The sequence below is a fragment of the Dermacentor andersoni genome, chromosome 1, assembly GCF_023375885.2.
Source record: "Dermacentor andersoni chromosome 1, qqDerAnde1_hic_scaffold, whole genome shotgun sequence".
In the NCBI taxonomy this organism is placed as follows: domain Eukaryota; kingdom Metazoa; phylum Arthropoda; class Arachnida; order Ixodida; family Ixodidae; genus Dermacentor; species Dermacentor andersoni.
The window spans coordinates 354,731,946-354,753,181 of record NC_092814.1 but is presented as its reverse complement, the minus strand read 5'-3'; the positions used below and the strand labels follow the sequence as shown (position 1 = coordinate 354,753,181).

Below are 21,236 nucleotides of genomic sequence, written 5' to 3'. Positions count from 1 at the left end.
ATGTGAAAAATGCGTCGAATGCTGTCGGACATTGACTGTCAGAAATAGGTCTGTTGTTTTTATCCTGGAATGAAATATTACTGCACTTATTACTAGGGTTAACTATGTTCCAGAATTTTCTTGGATTGCTTGTAAGAATTCCCGGTAAGTCTCTTGAAAAATATTTATTCTTGGCGACCAATAAAGTTGTGCAGCACTCTTTCAGATAGCTTTTGTATTTATCCCAAGCCAATGTTATTTGTACGCGTTTTGCATTTTCATATAGGCGTTTTTTCTTGTTTCTCATTCTGTGAAGAGTTTTAGTAAACCATGGGTTGGAACTATCATTAGTTATAGTAACAAGAGGAACGTGCTTTTCAATCAATGCAGACAACTTATTTCTGAACAGAACCCAATTTTCGTTGACAGATCTGCTGTAAAAGGATGGCTCCAATACATCAACAAAAAAGTTGTCTAGTTCTAAATTGATGATATCATAATTACCTTTATTGTAGTCTCTAATTTGCTTTGTTGTGGAACCGGTGGACGCGCACGGAATATCGATGGTCACTTGGAGTAGCTGGTGATCACTGAATCCATCTAAGTAAGTTATATGTGTGACAGTTTCTGGAGCTGTTGTTAAAATGAGATCCAAAAGTTTGGAATTACGAGTCGGTTGATTAACTACTTGAAATAGGTTAAAATCTAATGTTACGGAAATAAAGCTTGTGCACATATGACACGAAGAGGATAGATTAACCCAGTCGATTAAAAGAAGATTGAAATCTCCGAATAGGTACATTATATCTACCTGATACAGACCAACTACCTCATTAATACTGTCATGTAATGCAGTTACGAAGGAAAAATCAGAATCCGGCGCACGGTAACAGTTACCGAGCAGTACCTTCACGGTTGATACAGAGCAGGCTACTCAATTGATTTCGGGGTTAGTACGGGTTTGAACAACAAAAGATGTGATATTCTTTTTAATTCTTATCATGACACCGCCCCCTCTTTTCTTATCTCGGTCGCGCCTGTATATGTTGTAGGTTGTGTTACCGGGGAAAATTTCGTTGTCAGTTTTTTTCAGGGTTTAACCAGGTTTCGGTAAAAGCAAGAGCATCCGAATTGCAATCGTCGAGAAAAGAAGAAACAAGACCGTGCTTTGACATAAAAATTAAATCATGGTTATTTTACGTGCCAAAACAACTTTCTGATTATGAGGCACGCCGTAGTGGAGGACTCCGGAAATTTCGACCACCTAGGGTTTCTTAATGTGCGCCTAAATCTAAGTACACGGGTGTTTTCGCATTTCGCCCCCATCGAAATGCGGCCGCCGTGGGCGGGATTCGATCCCGCGACCTCGTGCTCAGTAGCCTAACACCATAGCCACTGAGCAACCACGGCGGGTCGCTTTGACATAATACTATGGATGTTAGCAAACGATAATGATAAGAATGAAGAAGTAAACGTTTGATTTGGTTTATGGTGATTGCGCACATGCGTATTGTGCCGGAGCTATCTGTTGACCATGACAACTGCATCGGTTGAAACATCGTAGGTGTACGTCTCAGAGTCTATGCGCATTCGGTCGACATGCAACCTAAATGCGTTGTTATTATTCCTGGCAAAGCTAATTAATTTCCGCCTCGCTTGTCGCGTTGCGGGAGAAAAATCCTTGCGGATTGAAAACGTCGATCCCTTAAGTTTAGGTGCTGAAGCCAAGAAAGGCTCTTTGTCTTTGAAAAAAGTGACCCTTGCTATGATTGGCCTGCGTTTTTCTTGCAAATGTTTGCCCAAACGGTGCACGCGCTCGAATTGTTGAGCTGTCGTGTTAACGCCAAGTTTTTCTGAGCAAAACTTGATAATGTTTTGCTCGGACGCAGCCCAATCTTCTTTGGGATCATCATCTATTCCAAAAAACAAGAGATTCGAGCGGTGTAGTCTATATTCAGTGTCATTACATGTTGAAGATATGGCTGCCAATTGCTCGGAAACGTTGCTTATAGCATCAGAATTTGACCCGGCCTCGGCTGTGGGATGCGAAGAAGTGGTGGATTCTAATTTTATGATTTTTGCACTGAGCAGCTTGATTTCGCTTTCTGCTGCCTCTTGCTTTTCTTTCGTCTCCTTAAGTTCGGCGATTAAAGCAGCGTGACCATTTTCAAGCTTTCGAATGGATTCTAGAGCCTGGGCAAATGCATCAGCTTCAGTTTTGGACATTGGACCAGGATTTGGTTCAACGTCTCCAGAAAGTATCAGCAGAAGGGCAGAAAAAGCATTGTGAATGTTGGAAATCATGAAGTTCTACAGGGCACGACACCGCACATAAACAGTAGTTACTGCTCCCAACATACGCCGCATTATTCAGGTAACTGACCTGTAACAAGAACCAGCGTGAGCGTGCCATTCCCAGTGCGCTGTCGTGCCCGAAGTGCGCTGTTGATGGCTGGCATTTAAGGCTTCCGCACGCTGTGTCGAGGGTAGTCGTTGCACGCCCGGGTTGCCAGTTGGTGTAGCAAGCTTCGTCCAGAACCGGCCTCCAGCGCTGTGATGCAGACAGTGGTGGTGATAGCTTGACACCAAAGTTCTGGCTTGGGTGAACAAGCCAAGAACAGACTGCCCAGGTGATAGCGCCCTGTAACAAGAACCAGCGTGAGCGTGCCATTCCCGGTGCGCTGTCGTGCCCGAAGTGCGCTGAAGTATGAAGTAGTTGCCTAGTTGAGCTGACTGATGACAATGGGGATGCCTAGTACGTGCCTCGTATTACGTATGAAAATTGGAAAACAGGAGTATGCCCTAATTTCTGCAAAGCTCAAAATTACTCCAGAGAATGCTGAGTTGGTCCTGCGGGGAAGTAATTGCTAATTTATTTCGCTATTCTGATGGCATCAGCATCCACCAATTGTACCGCTATCGATTCAGTGGGTAATTTAAACTTAATTTACACACTAATTAAAGTATCTACCAACGATTTCTTGTTTGAGAAGCAAAGGAACACGGCTATAAGACGAGCAACGGTGAAACGTGTTAAGTGCTAACCACAAGTTAAAATTCCGACTTCTAAATTATTAAGTATTCGTCTATTTTGATTCGTTTACCCGCAAGACTCAAGCATGTTATGCTTGGGTTTTGTAAGCGCGACACCATAGTGCGATTAAGTAAAATTGTTCAGCCTTCTTCTGTTCACTTATCATTGAGTTATCTATAGAGAAATAAAAAAAAATGTTGAAGATATCAATAGAGTACTCTCTGACTTTGACACCGTAACTATTTGGTGTAACTAATGCCCCGTGGAAATAAACGCTAGCCAACGTATGTTTATGTGGGCCATATCCGGCTTTTCTGGACACGTACCAATAGCACCCCAAGCGGCCCCGGCACGAAGCTAGCGCGTTTTCAATGGAACGAGCTGGTTTTTCGCGAATAACAAAAGCTGCAGGTCGATTATTGAAAAAGGCAGGTGACAGACGTGTTCTGGAAGACAATCCACACGAGCCAAACGGAGCGGTCACGCTGTGGCAAGCAAGAATTTTCTTCTCCGAAGGGTTAAAGATTCAGCAATGGAAGCCTATGGAAACGACGAAAATTTGCACTCGATTTTCAATGAGGCCGCACAAGGTTGGGGTGGGAAGTAGAAGTAAGGAGGCGAAGCGCTATAACTGTCTTTCGAGTCAAGCAGTGCAAGAGGCGACAAATACCACTGGGGAACGCGGCCCGAAAACGGGGTATCGAGAAACACGACTGAGAGCCGTACAGCCACGCGACGCGGAGACGGAGGAGCGGAGAGCCGTGGATCACGCGCGAGGCGGCAGGAAGCGCCCGCCGCCGGCACCGCAGTACTGCTGCGACAGCGGGAGAAGGGATGGCGAAGGCGGAGTGGACGGTAGCGGCGAGAGTCACCGCAACCGCGCTGCGCGGAGGAAGGGGGCGAGAGGATAGGCGGGAACACGTGATCCAGCTTTGGATGACAAGGAGAGAGCAAGGCTCGCGCTGTGCGCGAGAGATGGCGCCAGGAGCGCGCGCAGATAGAGCAGCGCGCTGGCCCCGTCTACGGAGCTGGTTACGGCGAGGCACAACGGCGAGGCCGACGGCGACGCAGAACACGGGAACGGGCGCTAAAGAGCTGCGCTCTAAAAGAGAGAGAGACGCCCGATTGGTTGCACTAGTAGTGACACCGTTGCTCTCCGTCGCAGCCGAGCGCGCGCGCAGCAGTTTCTCTCCGGCTCCGAAATGGGTAGAGCACGCGTCATACACTCCTGAGGAGCAGGCAGCTTTCGATCAGCAACGCCGCGAGCAGAATCGGGAACGAGCTAGTCTACGCCATGCCGATGCTGCAGCCCGTGCACAAGAATAGGCTCGTGCAGCAGAGCGCAAGCAACAACTGTGTGCTGAACCAAACCGTCGTTTAATGAGCCGTCGTGATTAACCCAGTACTAAACACTGGGGCCGCGCGTTTCAGCTTTGCTGGTTAACCATCTGTACGGAGTGCTAGGGTGGTGATTTTTTTTTCGTGGGTATTTGGCAGTAAGCGGGAAAAAACCCTATACTTAATAGCTAGAAACACCCTGTCTAATAGGACGCTTTGCTAACCGTCCTACAACTTTCTAATTGGAACTTTTTGCCCAACTTCGTGGCTTCAGAACTTGGTTAATTAATCTTGACTAATTGTGCACTTAGTCAGAATACAAGAACAGTGGGTCTTACTCCGTACAATAGCCAGCAACATGCATTTGGTTGCGTCTTGGACTGCATCGGCGTGTTTTAAAACTCTGGCTGGGACACCTTGTATAGTGGGCCTCATATATACGCCGACGTATAAGGTACTTTTAGATACACAGCCGCTACCGCCGCCGCCATGCGAAATGTGGGAAAGTGGGCAAAGAAATATTCGCGTAAGGGAGCACTTTCTTCTTCTGCAGTGGAATTAGTACTAGTAATGTTTTATTTGCGTGCAGAACAGTATATCTTACTACTCTCGGAATTGTTCCTTGACACAGAAGCTTTGTTAGTAACTCGGTCTTTAAATTCTTAATGTCCATATACTGCAGGTTCTACACTCAGGTGATTCGTAGCACAGCCTCGCATCGAAGATTGTTTCTTCGCCAATTTTTGAAACACAATTATATAAGCGCAGTAACGATTATGTTAGCTTTTTCTCATCATAAGTTTAATCTTTGTAACACACCTCGCCACAACCCCTGATATATATTTACTATGTACATGTTTCACCAACTTTCACAAAAGATATATTCAGACGATTGTAACGCCACATTACATCTAGAATTTACGTCCCATTGACAGCCAATTATTAGCATATGTCTGGCGCTCTTCATTCATATGTTGCCCTTGCACCACTTACACTCAGTGAACAACTTCATCATCATCATCATCATCATCATCATCATCACAGACAAACTACCAACGAGCTGCATTATCTGCTGGAGCAGGAAAAACAGCAAAGGGAAAACATCATGATGCTCCCACCACTTTCTTTCACAGAGGCCGCTAGTTTGGCTAGCCTGACTCTTTCGTAAAACTCCCGTCTCCGTTTGCTTAACGTTCTTCTACTTGACGTCCTTTGTTTCCTTCAAGTTTTGGGCTATTGCTTAACCCATTTTTCTTTAGCAAACGCTGCTCTCGTGCCACTGCAAGACCACCCTATTCGTTACCCAACAGTAGCTTTAGGGTGGATCTTTGAAGCAACGCAAACGCGCGTGCCACAATTGCCATCTTTTCAGATATCCGATCCCATGACTTACCTGCGATGCGGTGGCTGCAGCGAATCGCGAAGCTCGTTTTCGGAAAAAAAATGGTCCTGTTCTTGTTCTGTGCATAGGATAGGATAGGATAGGATAGGATAGGATAGGATAGGATAGGATAGGATAGGATAGATAAACGTTATTGAAAGAATAATCAGAATAATCGCTAATGGTCGACGCCCCTAGTCTCGGACTCCACTGGCCCTTGCCATTTTCTCAGCTCTCTAGATCAGCTTGAGCTGGTCGCCGAGGGCCGAGCTGGACAGCAGTGCCTCCCGTTGCTCCCTCGTGGTGTTTGTGTCGTGGTGTTCTATGTTGTGTAGCGTGCACTTCCACGTAATATGGTATAGGGTTGGTGTGGCCCCGCACCCCGGACATCCGTCTTTGTAGGCTTTGGGGTGTATGCGATGTAATATGTCTAGGTTCGTGTAAGTGCCTGTCTGGAGCCTACGCCAAGCAGCGGCATCCTCTGTAATTAGTTTTCGATGGGGTGGTGGATGTCGCAAGCGACTCCCTCTGTGGTAGTTCACGATGGCTGAATACTCGAGGACCACAGGGCCCGGGTCTTCTGCAGCCGGCGTGATGAGTGCTCGGTTATGCATGAATCATCGAGCTGCTTTGTCGGCGTGCTCTTACTGTGGACGAATCGAGCATTGTGAAGCAGGGTTTTAACACCGTTCGACGCACACCGATCATTGCCCCAAGTAAACGAAATCGTGACGGTAATTATTTCTAGTAACACCCGCAGCCATAGTATGGTTTAGCATTTAGTGTAGCGATCTGCTTCCACCGTAAAAGGCAGAAAGAAAAAACAAAGCACAGAACTTGGCGCCACAAAAGCTTATTCTATGTGGCCGTAAGAGGTGTATATAGCGTTCCTTGCGAGCTATACAGGGATCCACATAACTTGAGCCAAGAATTTAAAAATGAAAGGCATGTCGGATGCGAATTGAACCGAACACATACTATTCGCAATAGCCCATAGTAACTCAGACAATTTTTCGATTTCCCCATAACTTACTAATTAAGCGGTATCGTGCTGCTCTCAAGCGTGCGTTCGCTGAACAAGGTCGGCTCCCGTCGTATGAAGGTCGATATGCATGCTGCTGGCCGAGCGCTGCCGATGAGATAAAGAACTCCCTGCCACTTCCTCGTCGCCAGTCACGATGCAGCTGACCTGGTTCACCGAACGCAAGCTTGGGAGCAGCACAATACCACTGCGCCCAACAGCTCCGTCACGTGTTTTTTTTTTTTTCTCATATTTCGCAGGCTTTCTTTGCAACCCGGAAAAAATGGACTACGTGAGACGAATCGTAAAGGAAACAATTCAATCGGTGGTTTTTGAAGGTGCTCTACAAATCTGCGTATCATACTTGTGGTCCTCAGCAAATAATTAAAAAGTTGGATAATTAAACTTAATTAATGAGTGAATTATGGAGAAAACGAAAATTGTCTGATTTACTACAGGCTATTGCGAATAACATGCGTTCGATTCAATTCGCTTCCGACGCGCCTTTCATTTTTAAATCCTTGGCTTAAATGATGTAGGGCACCATGTATACGTCTTGGATGGAGAACACGTACGATAGCCGTAAAGAGCACCGACACCGTCTCTCATCTATACTAGTTTGTTCCTTCCGCTGCTGTTGTGATTTTGTCGTTGTTTTTGATGTTGTTGTTGTTTTCGTCGTCGTCGTTGTTGTTGTTGTTGTCGTTGGTGTTGTCACGCCGTTTATTGACATCATTTTCGAGCCTCTAATAAGCACTGTTCTTGTCACGTCGGATGGTACAAAATTTGGGTAAAGATATAATTATGCAAATCCTACACACTCTGGGAATGTCATGCGATGCATTTTTGCAGGTGCTGTGTTATCTAGCATGGTTTGGGGTTCAGGGTAGAGACCACTGTTTCTTCGCGCTGCAGTATTTTTGGTTTTTTTTTTAATGCTTTACTGGGAGACGCAGCTCCCATTGCCACGGCAATGAAAGTGGAGTCGACAGAACGCCGACGCGGCGTGACTACTTCGGCAGGAACCGGCTCGAGGAAGAGAAACTGCCGTCCAATTCAAGCTGACAGCGAGGACACTCTGTTGTACTCCTGCTCAAGCGATGACGCCTCAGATGAAGAAGGCTTTGAGAAAGTGGTACACCGGAAGGCCAAGAAAGGAAACATCAGCGGACTGTCTTCGTCAACTAAGTCAACCGTCATGCCACAGCGAAGGCCATCGGCGCACACAATTCTTTTTGTGCCGGACACACCTGCCGACAACCCCAACCGCCGTAATCGACAGGTGATTTCGTTTCTCTGGAGGCTCTTGTCCCAGGAGAAATCAAGGATATCATAAATAATAATCGGAGGAGCGTCCTGGCTACTGATGTCCACAACCGAAGCGCAGTCAATGCTTTGATGGCAGTAAAGCTCCTAGGCCACATCAGTGTCCACTACCTCATTCCCCAGGACAGCAAAACCACGGCTGGTGTTGTTTATGATATTGACGCATCGATTAGGGACAGCGATCTGCCAATTTTAATCAAACTTGTGACAGATGGTGTAGCCTTACTGCAAGCTCGGCGCCTTGACAGTTCCACCTGTGTAAGGCTCGTCTTTAATGGTGACGGCCTACCATCACATCTCAAGATCGGCCACTTTCAGCATGTGGTACGGCCTTTCATACCCAAACTACTTCAGTGCAGAAGGTGTCAAAGAATTGGACACGTGAGTGCTGTCTGCAGAAATTCAACGATATGCCCACGATGTTCCGAACAACACGACACTGACACTTACCGTGCAACGTAGCTCAAGTGGACAAATTGTCAAGGCTCGCACGCTGCATCCTCCAAAGACTGTCCACGCCTAACGAAAGAGCAGAAACTGTTGAGAAAAATGGCCAGAGACGGATCATCACACAGAAATGCTTCTGCTGCAATAAGGCAACATCGCTCCCGGAAACGAAAGTTTACGAAATCCTCTTCTGGTTCAAGGGAGATGCCTCGTCTGGCAACGCCGCCTCCAGTTCCATCTGTCGCCAATAATAGCACGAATGTCAGCGAAAAAAACGGCCAGGCTATTCAAGCTTCATCAAGTGAGGTGTGGCCAGCACTGCCGAAGACATGCCACACACCAGAGCCACATCACATGACTCGCCACTTAAAGTCCAATCTCGCTGTAGTTGACCGCATGCGAGGCAAGGATTCACAAGTGATTGCTATGCTAAAGTCACTCACGAATGCCATGCGTCTACTACTGGCAAACATGGACACTCCGGCTGCTCGTAGCGCACTGCAAGTACTCGACGCGCTGACTCCAGTGCTTGAAAGCTTCCCATAGCACCACGGCCCGCACCTCGTTGCCCTTCCACAAGGAAGTCAAGAAGGTATCTCTACTGCAGTGGAATTCCCGCGGCCTCGAATCGATAATTTCAGATTTTATACATTTTGTCTTCGAAAATCGTTTTCCCTTCCTCGTAATTTGCGAACCAAACGTTCAGAATATCATACGCATTTCTGGCTATGAGGCATTCATGTCCTCTACCTGTGGTGATGTGAACAAGGTCATTGTGTATATTAGATGGGATCTGGCATACATGTTGCCCCCAGTCCCGCGTCATTACGACAACCACTAGGTTTGTTTAATTGTAAAAACGAAAAAGCTTACGTTCATTCTCGTCGCTGTATACATTGCTTCTTCAAGTTGCTTCGACTCTAAACGACTGCACGACGTGATATCAGCGGCATCCGGTCCTACGATTCTCATCGGAGATTCTAATGCTCACCATCGCTTTGGGCGAGCTTGAATGTGGACTCTAGGGGAAGGATAATAGCATCCTTTGCCACAAAGCACGACCTTTACAGACTCAGTGATGGGAGTCCGACATATTTGCGAGGACTAACATACAGCAGCTGCCTAGACTTGACCCTGGTTTCTCGGCGCCTTGAAAGAAACGTGCGATGATCCCCAGACATCGAATCACACGGAAATGACCATATTCCCACGTACCTGAATATCAGGTGACTATTTAAATACTCCTCCACGACTCTCCGGAGAATTGATTGGTCGGCGTTTCGGCCACACATGGAGAAAGTATGTCAGGAAGGGAACCATTCTAGTCTAGAACACGAAGTTCAAGAAGCCGTGCAAGAGCTACGCGCGGTTTTCAGCCTTTCCTGAAATATGAAGAATTTGAAGCCGAACTACAGCGACTACGAGCGATTCGCCGGCGGGCTCAAAGAAGACACAAAATAAAAAATACATCCACGATCTCAGAGAGGAAAGGCGGATGCAAAAGAAGATTGAAAGCCGCATTGATGCACTACAATCTCAAAGGTGGAAACGATTCTGTGAGTCGTTGGATCCACGTCAGCGCTTATCTCAGATATGGAGAACTGTGCGTGGACTTCGCGTATCACCGCAACAGCGTGTTCCTTTCAAATCTCGCATTGCACCAAGGTTGCAGAGAAATTGACATCGCTGAAGAATTTTGCTCAAAACTTGCCAGCTTGCAGCCCCAACGTGCACTTACACCATGTGTCACTCCTGTGCCTCGGGATTCCCGCATGCATGTAATGTTTTCGGTGGAGGAGCTTCAAGCAGTACTGGAGACTTGCAGGCGCTCTTCGTCACCTGAGCCGGACGGCGTTAGTTATGCGGCGCTCGGCAATCTTGGGCAGAAAGCACGACACATCCTGCTAAACCGTTACAACGTGTCTTGGCGCAACGGTTTGGTTCCACGCGAATGGAAATGCAGCCGCTTGGTTCTACTTCTCAAACCTGGTAAATCACCGTTAGATTTGTCATCGTACCGCCCCATCGCTCTGGCCAGTAGCATCGGGAAAATAATGGAAAGAATTATTTTAACGTGCCTGGAATGGTACCTGGAAAATTACAACGTGTACTCAGATGCAATGGCTGGCTTCCAGCTTGAGCGCTCATCCATAGATAATGTAATCGATTTGGTCACGTTTGTTCAACATAAAAAACGTCTGAAACGACTCCCTGCGGCATTATTCCTTGACATAAAAGGCGCCTACGATAATGTAGCACATTAGGCCATTATAAAGGCACTGATTGAAGCCGGCATCGGTGGCCGCACTTTACAGTGGCTGTGCAGTTATTTGACCGACAGGCATTTCTTCGTGATGACCGAGGATGGCGCCACCACTAAACACCAAACATTCCGTGGAGTACCGCAAAGCGGAGTGTTGCGCCCGACGCTATTCAACCTAGGGCTCGTTGACCTAGTCAGATGCTTGCCCAACACAGTTCAAGTATGAATCTATGCTGACGACATCTGCATGCATCTGGGCGTCTGTTCTAACACGACTGCAAGTACAAGCAAGGCTGCACGTTAACATCACTGTACTTGCGAAAACAGAACTTAGAGCTGTCTTCGGAGAAATACTGCCTTGTTACATTCACTCGGAAGGCAATGAAGCCTTACTCTGTAAGTGTCAATGGGCAAGCAATTGCAAACATACGGAAACACCGCTTTTTAGGGGTAATTATCGACTACGACCTATCATGGAGCCCGCACGTTTCATACCTAAAGAGGAGGTTAGTGATAATAATACATCTCCTCAAATTTCTATGCGGAAAGTCATGGGGCACATCGGTGCAATGCTGCAGCTTTCTAACGCCTTGTTCCTCGGTTTCGCAAGATGCAGCCTCACTGTGCTTGGTAACACCTGCAAAACAAACCTGCGTGTACTCCAGGGACTACAAGCTCAAGTCCTAAGGACGTGTTTCGGCCTTCCGAAGTGTGCGTCCACAGCGGCAACGATTGTCATAGCTAGAGATAATCCAGTATCAATGCACTTGGCAAGCGACGCTCTCAGGGCGCATATTCGGCACGTTGCCCGACTATCTTGTCAACACCTTGCTGCTTTACCTGCAGAAAGGACACACATAACTTTCAGTCATATCATTGTTGCAAATCGTAGCTCGTTGCCAAAGTACTACATGCCTGCAGCAAGACCATCCTCACCTTTATGGTGCCTGAACAAACCTGAAATACGCCTCACCATCCCAGGAATCACGAAGGAAACTAACATGCCGTCGTTTGCCCTGAAGCAGGCCACATTAGGACTTTTACATGAGATGCACAGTGGCCACGTACATGTTTACATCGATCGTTCAGTCACACTTACAAGTTCAGCTGCCGCTGTGGTGATACCAGCAAGATCCATCATAATACAGCTAAAAACGTCACATGTATCATCAACGACAGCTGCTGAACTGGTAGCCATGCGTGCAGCTCTTAAATTCATTCAGGAGGAACCATGCCATGCCTGGTCAATCTTCTGTCATTCCAAGGCAGTCCTACAGAGTGTGCTCTCAGCACTGCGCCATGGATCACATGAGCAGCTTGTCGCAGAGATCAGAGAAGTCCACACTCACATAGTTGACGAAGTACACGATATATCACCCGCCGTGGTTGCTCAGTGGCTATGGTGTTCGGCTGCTGAGCACGAGGTCGCGGGATCGAATCCCGGCCACGGCGGCCGCATTTCGATGGGGGCGAAATGCGAAAACACCCGTGTACTTAGATTTAGGTGCACGTTAAAGAACCCCAGGTGGTCAAAATTTGCGGAGTCCTCCACTACGGCGTGCCTCATAATCAGAAAGTGGTTTTGGCACGTAAAAACCCATAATTTAACCCATAACCCATAAAAACCCACACGATATATCAGTGGTTGCCTAGTCACTGTGGCACACACGGCCATGATTGAGCAGACGCTGCTACCCGATCTGCCCATGACGGCGTCAACAGTGTTGCCATTCCTCTTTCGAAAGCAGATGCAGCGAAAAAACTTTCCGCACTTGCGCGTGACCAAACATTAGCTCAGTGCAATTCATCCGAATTCACAAGTGCATGCCTTTGTAATGCCACGACCAACTTGGTGACATTTAAGTTGCGCGCCCTTTGCATTGGGCACCGTGCACGCCGTACAGTGGTGGTGTTCAGCAACCATAGGCAGCGATCTTCGTGGCACGGGCAGCCAGTTGGACTCGGCTCGCATGCGCCACGCGCACGAGGTGTCACGCGAGGCGAAGAGAAAGACGGTTCGAGCCCAGTTGGAGAACGCGACTGCCGCGGATATTCTTCACGACCGCAGTGACTTTTACTAGTGGCACAAGTTCGCCTTTAATAAATATCGTTCTTTTACTAACATCGTTACATTTCTGGTGGAGGTGCGGGGTATGAGTCGAAGCCCCACGAACGAAAGTCAGCGTAGCCCCGACAACCTGCGAGTCCATCCCGTGGAACTGACACCTGTACACCAGCGGACCAGCCGCCGTCTTCGAGGCGACTCGCCTGAATTCGGCCCTCTTCTCTTCGTGCCAAGAGAAACTCCCACAACGGACGCCGCCACAACGACTACCCAGGTAACACCGGCACAGCTAGTCGTAAGCCAACCTCGCAAGCCGCCAACATTCCATGGTGACTCGTTCGAAGACGTGGAAGATTGGTTGGAGCTGTTCGAGAGAGTGGCGAGCTTTAATGAATGGAATGAGAGACAGAAGCTCCGCAACGTATATTTCGCTTTGGAAGACTTCGCAAAAACGTGGTATGAAAACCACGAACCCTCTTTGACCTCTTGGGAGGAATTTCGACGACAACTGCTAGCAACGTACGCCAGCACGGATCGTAAAGAAAAGGCGGAAATCGCACTTCAAGCCAGGAACCAGCTCACAAACGAGAACGTGGCGATGTACATCGAGGACATGTCCCGCCTGTTCAAGCGGGCTGATCCCACCATGAGTGAAGATAAGAAGCTACGCCATCTCATGCGTGGAGTAAAGCAGGAACTCTTCGCAGTTCTCGTTCGCAACCCACCGCGCACGGTCGCCGAGTTCAGATGTGAAGCAACGACCATCGAAAAGACCCTGGAACAGCGGGCTCGGCAATACAACCGTGAGGCAAGCTGCGCACCTGTCCATGTCTTCCCTGGAGGCCTGCCAAACGACCTGGAAGCCCTGCGGGAGCTTGTCCGGTCAGTGATCAGGGAAGAGCTCAACAAGTTGCAGATACCTCAGGCTCCAGCTGCACTATCTATAGTCGACGTTGTCCGGGACGAACTCAGGAACATCATACGGGATCCAGAGCGTGAGCCACAGCCGACGCGGCGCACCCCAACGTACGCCGACGTACTCAGGCAACCCGCGGTGCACAGTAGTGGAGCAGTTGCGACGACCGTTCCCTACCCGCCTACAGTACGCAGTGCACCTCGTCTACTGGAACCACCGGCTGCCTATCAGCCTTTAGCACGTAGTGCACCTCATTTTGCGGAACAAAGGCCCCGGAAAAGTGACGTCTGGCGTGACCACGAGCGCAGGCCTCTGTGTTTCCACTGCGGAGAAGCGGGTCACCTGTATAGGTTCTGCCCGTACCGTCAAGTTGGGTTAAGGGGTTTTCCCTTAAGCGCACCATGCCCCCGAAACGGTGAACGGCCAGCGGAGATCGAAGAATACTTGTCGACGCGCCAAAGCCCCGTGACTCCTCGCCAACGTCAACCACGATCACCGTCGCCCATGCGCTACCGATCGCCTAGCCCACGCGCGTCTCCAAGATTGCCTAGGCGTCGTTCACCAAGCCCACACCAGGAAAACTGAAGCAAGCGACCTGTGGAGGTGAGGCCGCTGATAACCAGAGTTACGAAGATCCTCCAACGCGATTCCAGTGCGGTGACGAGATAATTCCAGTCTACAGGTGCAGGAACGAAACGATTACGTCAGATTTGCCGTTGATAATAGACGGATGCGAGCTGAATGCCTTAGTCGACACCGGCGCTGATTATTCGGTAGTAAGCTTCAAGATGGCGAAGCACCTTAGAAAAGTTGTGACGAAGTGGACTGGTCCGCAGATACGCACGGCAGGCGGTCATCTTATTACGCCCCTTGGACGATGCACCGCAAGACTTGCGATAAAAGGCTTTACTTACGTTTCTGACTTTATTGTACTGCCAGAATGTTCACGGGAACTTATATTGGGAATGGATTTTCTACAAGCTAACGGCGCCATAATTAACCTACGTAGGTCCAGTGTATCTTTCTCCACAAAACAAGCTATACCTGTGGAAGAATCCGAGGAGCGACGTCTCGCTGCACTGCGCGTCGTTGACGATGACGTAACTGTGCCGCCACGCTGCAGTATAATGGTTCTTGTGGAAAATGAAAGATTTTCCGACCGCGAAGGCATAGCGGATGGAAACATAGAGCTCCTTTTCAACAAAGGTATTTGCGTGGCTCGGGGCCTTGTTCAGTTAAGCGATGGCCGTGCACATGTCGCACTTACAAATTTCGGTAATGAATTCCAACACATCGCACAAGGAACAGCTATTGCCTATTTCCGCGAGTTCTGTGCAGCGACCGAATTATGCAGCCTAACTACGTCAACTGCCCTTCCAGGAACCTGCAGTGTCGACAGATCAATTACCGTCAACCCGAGACTCCCGGAAGCCCAAAAGAAACAGATATATGCCCTGATAAAGGATTTTTCTGACTGCTTCTCCACGTCCTCGAAGGTACGGCGCACGTCTGTTGCGAAGCACAGAATCATTACAGAGGACGCCGCAAGACCAGTATGCCAGCACCCGTATCGAGTTTCACCAAAAGAAAGGGAGATCATCAAGAAGCAAGTAGAGGAGATGCTTTCAGATGACGTTATTCAGCCTTCCAGCAGTCCATGGGCGTCTCCGGTAGTGCTCGTTAAGAAAAAGGATAACACACTTCGATTCTGCGTCGACTACCGTAAACTGAACAGCGTAACCAAGCGGGATGTGTACCCCCTTCCGCGTATCGACGATACGTTAGATCGGCTCCGATGTGCAAAGTTTTTCTCCTCCCTGGATCTCAAGAGTGGATATTGGCAAATAGAGGTGGATGAACGGGACCGTGAAAAGACAGCATTCGTAACCCCTGATGGCCTCTACGAATTTAAAGCACTTCCATTCGGCCTCTGTTCCGCGCCCGCAACTTTCCAGCGAATGATGGACTCTGTGCTTGCAGGATTGAAATGGCAGTCATGCTTAGTGTATTTGGATGATGTGGTCGTATTTTCCACCACATTTGACCAACATCTCGAGCGCCTGCGACTAGTATTAGAAGCTATTCGCGCAGCAGACTTGACAATTAAGCCGGAAAAATGTCAATTCGGCTTCGATGAACTTCGGTTTCTCGGACACGTTATCAGTGCTGCAGGCGTTCGTCCAGATCCCGAAAAGACAGCAGCTGTTGCGAGGTTCCCGACACCCACAGACAAAAAGTCAGTGCGACGTTTCCTGGGTTTATGCGCATACTACAGAAGATTTGTGGAAAACTTCTCAAACATTGCTGAGCCCCTTACAATACTGACAAGAGAAGATCAACCTTTCATGTGGAAAAGCGAACAACAAGCCGCATTTGACGAGTTAAGGAAACGCCTGCAAGCTTCTCCAATCCTTGCCCATTTTGATGAGACAGCCGACACTGAAGTTCATACCGATGCGAGTAACGTCGGCCTCGGTGCCATACTAGTGCAGTGGAATAACGGCCAGGAGAAAGTAATTGCTTATGCCAGCCGTAAGCTCTCGAAAGCAGAGGCAAACTACTCCGCAACCGAGAAAGAATGCCTTGCAGTCATTTGGGCAATATGTAAATTTCGGCCCTACCTCTATGGTAGACCATTCAGAGCGGTCAGCGATCACCATTCGCTTTGCTGGCTGGCGAATCTCAAGGATCCATCCGGACGACTAGCAAGATGGAGCCTTAGGCTTCAAGAGTATGACATTACTGTCGTATACCGATCCGGGAGGAAACACAGCGATGCCGACTGCTTGTCCCGCGCACCCGTCGAGACAACTGTGTCAGAAGAAGAGGATTTCCCGTTCCTTGGCATTGTTGACGCGTCACACACCCTAATTTACAACTCCGTATTCCGCCCGACCTTCCACGACGTAACTTCACCTTTCTAGTCCGTCTGTGGCTTGGAGGAGCATTTATAAATGCGTACTCCTTTCTTATCGGAATGGTCAACAGCCCACTTTGTGACTTCTGCGGGTGCAACGAAACAATCGCGCACCTTCTTTGTGAGTGCCCTCATTTCAACGCGCAAAGAGCAGCCCTCTCATCCACCCTATACCAACTGGACAAGCGCCCAATAACAGAAAACATCATCCTTGGAAACTGGCCGACACGAACATCAGCGCGATCAATGGAAGGCGCTGTTGCGTTACTTAAAAGACATGGGACTTTGTGACAAATTGTAACTGTACACTGTGTGACGAGGGATTGAACGGTGACACTGGCTAACACTAGGAACGCTTACGCAGACTGCGTGATAGTGACCACAGAAACAGTTCTGTATAGTTTGTATGTGTCTGTGCGTGTGTTCTTACGAACGACTTCCAGAGATACCGGTCTACAAAATTCTCCCAGCCCACCGCAGCTGCGGGGCTGGCGATCTTCGGGGAAGCGACCGTCGGAAAGGCGCCGGCATGTCTGCGGCGGCGACTCGCTTTGAAAGGAGGACAATACGTCAGTCCCCAGCCCGTTGGCGCCACCATGTCTGCTGCGACGACTCGCTTTGTAAGGAGTACAATGCGCCGCCTCCCTAACCGAACGACGCCGACATGTCTAGACGCTTGTCGGCGGAGCAAGTATTGTTAGTGTGTACGCCGAAACCGTCAAGGCTTGTTTGAAGCGGTGGAACTCCTGGAATAAGAAGTTTTATGGCGCCGTCTCAATTTCTTAGAAGTCGTCAGTCAATGGACAGACGCGGCGGACACTGTCTGCGGCGTCGACTCTGGAATAAAGAGGCGCTTGCTCGGGGCAGCACCGTGTCTGCGAGAGCCCTCTCACCTTGGTGTCGTCAGTGCAACGTGTGCGGAAGTGAGTACGTAAGCTCTCCCCCTCAAAGGCGGGTCGGTTACGATGTCTTTGCACGCTCCTTTTGGTCGAACGGCCGTTTTCCCTCACCTAGGGATCTAGGGAGGACAGAGTGTTTATAAGCAGCCGTGGCGCGGCTGCTGGGAGCGCAATCCTCTTTCCGTCATGCTAGACTGATGAACTGTAATGTTCTCATGTAGATACTGTAAATAAATCCTATATTCCTCATTCTCGTTGAGAACAAGTCTCTCTCTTCAACAACGTCCTCAGCGTGGATGAGTTGGATGACGGCAGGGCCAGCTACCATCTATTTCATGCCCGAACCCAACCATTACAACTGGCTGAAAGCGGTGAGACGGGCTTTTCCGACGTGGTGCTGTGTCTGCGGTAAGTGCTTGGTACTTGTTTTCACTCTCTAGGCTTCATTTTGTGGTTGTTCTGTTTAGAACAGTAGGGAAGCTGGATTGTTGATTGTTAGCTAGGTTGTGTTTTTCTATGTAGTTTTAGCGAGCAGGACCAAGGCAGTAAAGCAGCAATCATGGAGTTAAGGACACTGCTGAGAGACGAATTGTTGACTGTTGGTGAGGAACTGGGCCTAGAGGTACACAAGGAAATGCTAAACTGGGAACTATTGAAGCTGATTCCCGAAAATGCCAGTGAGGAGGACATTGAAATTGGGCTAGAACTTCTTAGGAAAATAGAGAAACGGGGCAGAGGGAGAGCGAACGGGAAGAAGAACGGGACAGAGAGGAACGCGAGTTGAGATAAACGCGACTTGACCTTGAAAGAAAACGTTTGGAGTTGTCTCAAGGAAGTGAAGGGGCTCTGGGACGATCAAGTGAGGCAGAATCATACCGCATGGACAGGCTGTTAAGGCCATTTGAGGTCGGGAACGACATAGGCTTGTTCCTTCGAAATTTTGAAAGGACTTGCGAGAAGATGAACTTCGGCCTGAGTACATGGCCACAGCGGTTGTTGTCTATGTTGCCGTGTGAGGCTGCGGAAGTAATCACCAGACTCATTGCGCAGGATGCATATGATTATGCGAAAGTTAAGGCTAGTCGTGTGAAAAAGTACCGCCTTTCAGCCGAAAGCTTTTCGGCATAGGTTTAGAAGCACAGGCAAAAAGAATAGCGACGGATATCCGGAGTTTGCTTATGGCTTAAAGTCAAACCTATTCGAGTGGATGAAAAGCGCGGAAGCGTACGAGAGCAGAGGCATGATTATTGACTGCGTGTGTCTACAGCAGTTTTACAGAAGCATTCCACCATCTGTGAAGCTGTGGGTGCAAGACAGAGGAAATGTAAACACTGTGAAAAGGGCAGCTGAATTAACCTAAGAGTACGCAACGCGTAGAAAGCCGAACGCCGAGGAGGGAAATTGGTGCGGTCGAAATGGACCGCGGAAATCATTTCCGTTCAAAAAGGGTTCGAAGACTAGACGACCGGAACCTGTAGACGTGGAGGAAACGCCCTCAGAAAGGAGCGAGATGAAATCAAACGGGGAAACCGTGCAAAAAGAGCAGAAAGGAAAGTTCGAATCTTTTAGGCCGATCCGCTGCTATAAGTGCCACAAACTCTGACATATCGCAGTAAACTGCGGTAAGCCTAGCGTAGTTTTCTCCTACGTAGATGAAAAAAAATTACCGACGATTACGTTACTTCCTAATGCGAAATTTGAGCGCAGCAAATAAGCTGTTTCACCTTTTCGATAGATTGAGGCAAAGAAATCGAGCAACACATGTATGCGCTATCACAGAATTTTTTTTTTATTTTTCACACGTATTCCTTTAACAAAGACTCCACTAACAGTTCTTGACAGTCATGAAGGAAGCTTTGTGGTCGGAGAAATAGACTGATATATGTTCGACTTGGTACACCAATGCTTGATTCTCAAAGACGAGATCTATACAAGTGCCTCGCGAGGTTGTCACAGCCGTGGGACGCGTTACGAGCGAGAGGAACGGGATGTTCTCCCGCATAAGTGTTAGGAAATTGCTGTTTGTCTTTATGTCAACATTAAAGTCCCCCACTACTAACATCGGTGTGGATCGATGGACGGTTAATGCGAGTTGCAGGAAGTGCACGACGTCTTTCGTGAGTGCGGTAGGGGCGAAGTAGGCAGCTACTACCAGCAAGCCGTTGGGCAACTTTGCGGCGCACAGTTCGCCAACTTCATGTGACGTGCCAAACATTTCGACTGGTATTGCAGAGAGACCTGTGCGCAAGTAGATAGCGACTCCCGCCGCTCTGTTGTGGTCTCTGCGAGCACCACAGCAGTACAGGAAATCTATGATTTCGAGAGGCTCTTCGGGATCCATCCAGGTTTCAGCAAAGCAAAGTACAGAGGAATGGCGCAGAATGTGATCGTGGTGTACGTCCTTGGCATGTGCGGCAAGGGAGCGTACGTTAAGAGCGGAGATCAACAAGTAGTGCGGCTGTTCAGTCATGGCGAGGCACTTGGCGGTGATGGTGTCAAGTTTGTGGGACTGCAACCGACGAAATTCATCGGCTAGCTTTCTGTCCGGATTGGCTTTTCCGTGGTAGAATGTGAAGTCGTTGTCAACATTGGTCAGGTAGAGTCCGTTGATGTCTGTAGCGCGACTCAGTGCCACGTATACCAACTTCTGTGGATGATTCTTGGCGTAGGAGTACACGACTTCATCATATGTGCCACCCTGGGATTTATGAATGGTAATGGCGCTCGCCTGCACAACGGGAAGCTGGCATCTTCTTACCGATACCTTCGTCTTCTTATCGATAACGCAGGTGACGGTACGCCTTTCAATCGGTATCCAGTTCGGTTGAATGTTTCTGTTGAGCTTGCGTAAGTGGTGTGATTTTGCGGCCGCTACGGTTCCGATCGCAAGTTTGGAGCCAAGCTCCCCGAACTGCAACCATATGCGTAGCGGTTTCCCATGGGTGTCGTTTTCGATGAATTTCAGTGTTCCCACCGATCCATTAACAAGGCCATCGGAAACATCCACGTTGAGGGTGATCATGTAAGGCTTGCCAATGCACAGCATTATATTTGCTGGCAAATTTCCTATTTCGGCCTTGGGTAACGTTTCGACCTTACGCATGGCCTCTGTTTGCTCTTGCATAGACCTACACCCAACGATTGTATCCTGTGCCGTGCATGGTACAGCATTATCCTGTGCTACTATGGCCTTTGTTGTGTTGTAGTAATCAGATTCCTTGTTGGAGTAGAACAAGCGTATGCCACCGGGGCAAGAAGCTTCTGCTTCCTGCTGTGGAACGAACCGACTCTCGATAAGTGAGATTTCCTCGGGGTCTAATTCGACACCATCTCCAATTTTGGAAAGCAACGTGGAGAACCTGAGATTGTTTTGTCGTACCACTTTAATGAGTGCAAAGTAGGCGAGATGGTGCCACGCGATTTCTGTTGTGTTAAACACGTCGTCTGTTTTGACGCGCTTGAACACCTCAGCTGCACGAACGGGGGGAAGCTGACGCAGGTCCCCACAGAGAATGACGTCCAACCCTCCGAAGGGCTGCAGATATTTGCAGGTGATGGAGCGGAGCCGCGAGTCGATTCTGTGAAGTATATCAGCAGACATCATGCTAACTTCGTCGATAATCACGCATCTGACATTCCTGAAAGCATAG

At 48.7% G+C, this 21,236-nt stretch overlaps 1 protein-coding gene across 1 annotated transcript; it reads right to left on the bottom strand.

Moving 5' to 3' along the window:
- Positions 1-19,246: 19,246 nt before the first annotated feature.
- LOC140215375 (uncharacterized) lies at positions 19,247-20,632 on the bottom strand. The gene has a single exon (XM_072285966.1). The coding sequence runs from the start codon at positions 20,630-20,632 to the stop codon at positions 19,412-19,414; it is 1,221 nt and encodes a 406-aa protein (XP_072142067.1). The 3' UTR covers positions 19,247-19,411.
- Between the last annotated feature and the right edge of the window lie 604 nt (positions 20,633-21,236).

What these genes read in the sequence shown, in the direction of transcription:
- LOC140215375 (XM_072285966.1), bottom strand. Translation starts at nt 20,632, where the DNA reads ATGCTGTGCATTGGCAAGCCTTACATGATCACCCTCAACGTGGATGTT.